At 40.0% G+C, this 2,025-nt stretch overlaps 1 protein-coding gene across 1 annotated transcript; it reads right to left on the bottom strand.

The window, feature by feature from the left end:
• Positions 1-628: 628 nt before the first annotated feature.
• LOC130040157 (putative olfactory receptor 2B8) lies at positions 629-1,588 on the bottom strand. Its single transcript, XM_056132170.1, is given in 1 exon segment — positions 629-1,588. A coding segment is annotated over 1 exon segment (960 nt).
• Between the last annotated feature and the right edge of the window lie 437 nt (positions 1,589-2,025).

The raw sequence follows: 2,025 nt of genomic DNA, 5'->3' as shown, positions 1-2,025 counted from the left end.
TGTGACCACTAGTTCCTATGTAGACTTACATGAGGTCATAACATAGACATAACAGAGCGGAACAGAACAGAACAGAACCATAACATGATTGGCTGCACTGGACTTCAATTGACTTGATTTGAGTATCAAGCAAAATTGGATTTCACAGTGTGTCTGTTGTAAATGCTTCTATACATTACATCTTATATATTGTACATACATTTTAATTTTTTCTAAATAAATACTCAATAATATCAAAAAAGAGAGCCATGAATAAATGCTAAAATGTTAATACTCAATACACCATTTTAGTGACCCATACTCCTATCTTAACCATCTTTTTTTAGTATATATTTTATATCTTTTTGCCAGTCAAATGAAATAATGATCCCAAATGGGGTTCAACATACATAGAAATAAATAAACAAACCTGTTGGACAGTGTAAAATGATAACTATAATGCAATGCTATGGGAATAGGTTTCCAGCCACTCTAGAAATTGAAATGAATCCACAACCTTACATTTTTCCAACTCTGAATTTTATATATGACAGCAAATGAAAATTTTTAGGGTAGTTTTGATAGGATACATGAAGATCTACATCTTACAGATTCTGGAATTCAAAAATCCTTTCATTAGGTGTCTTTCTCACACACATATCAAGCCATGAATCTTCCAAAGAATTTTCGTCATTGCTCCCTTCACATCCTTGTTCCGCAGTGTGTAGATGACAGGATTCATCATGGGGATAAAAACGCCATAAAAGAGAGATGTGAACTTGCCCTTATCCTGAGAGTAGTTGTTGCTGGGCTGGAGATAGGCATAGATGGCTGTGCCATAAAACAGAGAGACCACGAAGAAGTGGGAGCCACAGGTCCCAAAGGCTTTGCGCTTTCCTGCTGCAGACTTAATTCTTAAGATGGCCCTCACGATCTGACCGTAGGAGAACATGATCAATGAAACAGGTATGAGGAGAATAACAACACTGGCAAAGAACATCTCAGACTCTGTGATACTGGTGTCAACGCAGGCGATCTTGATCAGCGCAGGAATTTCACAAAGGAAGTGGTCTATTTTATTCCTCCCACATAGTGGTAAAATGAAGGTGAGAATCGTCTGCACCAAGGAGTTGGTAAAGCCAAAGACCCACGAGGCTGAAGCCATGAGGGAGCAGAGACGGGGGTGCATGATGACAGTGTAGTGGAGGGGCCTGCAAACGGCGGCATAGCGGTCAAACGCCATGACCCCTAAGAGAATGCATTCTGTGCATCCCAACCCTAAAAAGATGAACAGCTGAGCCACACAACCAGCATAGGAGATAGATTTATCAGGTCCACTGAGATTAAACAGAAACTGAGGGACAGTGCTGGTAGTATAACACAAGTCTAAAAAGCTTAAGTTTGAGAGGAAAAAGTACATTGGGGTGTGGAGATTTGGGTCCAGATAGGACAATGTAATGATGGTGGTGTTCCCCAGCACAGTTAAGATATAAAGGATTAAAAGAACCACATAAAGGATGAACTCCAGATGAGGCCTGTCAGAGAACCCTAGTAGGATAAATCCAGTGAAAGAACTTCCATTTGTCTGTTCCATCCTTTATAAGAACATATCTCCTGTCAAGAGAAAGCATTGAACAATTTGCATAAGTATCTTCAGGAGTGAGAATGTAGCCTCAGTAGCAGTATATGCAGTGCCCAGGCTTTGCAGTGCCCTGTTTTTTGATCTCTTATAATCCTCTAAAACCAACACAAAGGGGGGATTTCCAATAAAAGTGAGTGAAAGTCATCCATCATGGGAAGAGCTTTAGCCCTGGGGCTGGAGCATAGGGAGGGTGTTTGCCTTGTAAGTGTCTGACCTGAGTTTGATTCACTGCCTTGCCAGGAGTGATTCCTGAGTGCAGAGCTAAGAGTAAGCCATAAATACTGCTGGCTGTAGACCAATAACAAACAAACCAAAAAGATTTAGCTCTGTTTCATATGTAACTATTGAATAAGTGATAGCTTAGTACAACTGACTTATCAACTTAGTTCTACTTTATCACAAGA

The sequence above is a fragment of the Sorex fumeus genome, unplaced genomic scaffold (assembly GCF_029834395.1).
Source record: "Sorex fumeus unplaced genomic scaffold, SorFum_2.1 ptg000094l, whole genome shotgun sequence".
Taxonomy (NCBI): Eukaryota; Metazoa; Chordata; class Mammalia; order Eulipotyphla; family Soricidae; genus Sorex; species Sorex fumeus.
The sequence above is the reverse complement of the archived record's forward strand: the minus strand, read 5'-3'. Positions and strand labels throughout refer to the sequence as shown.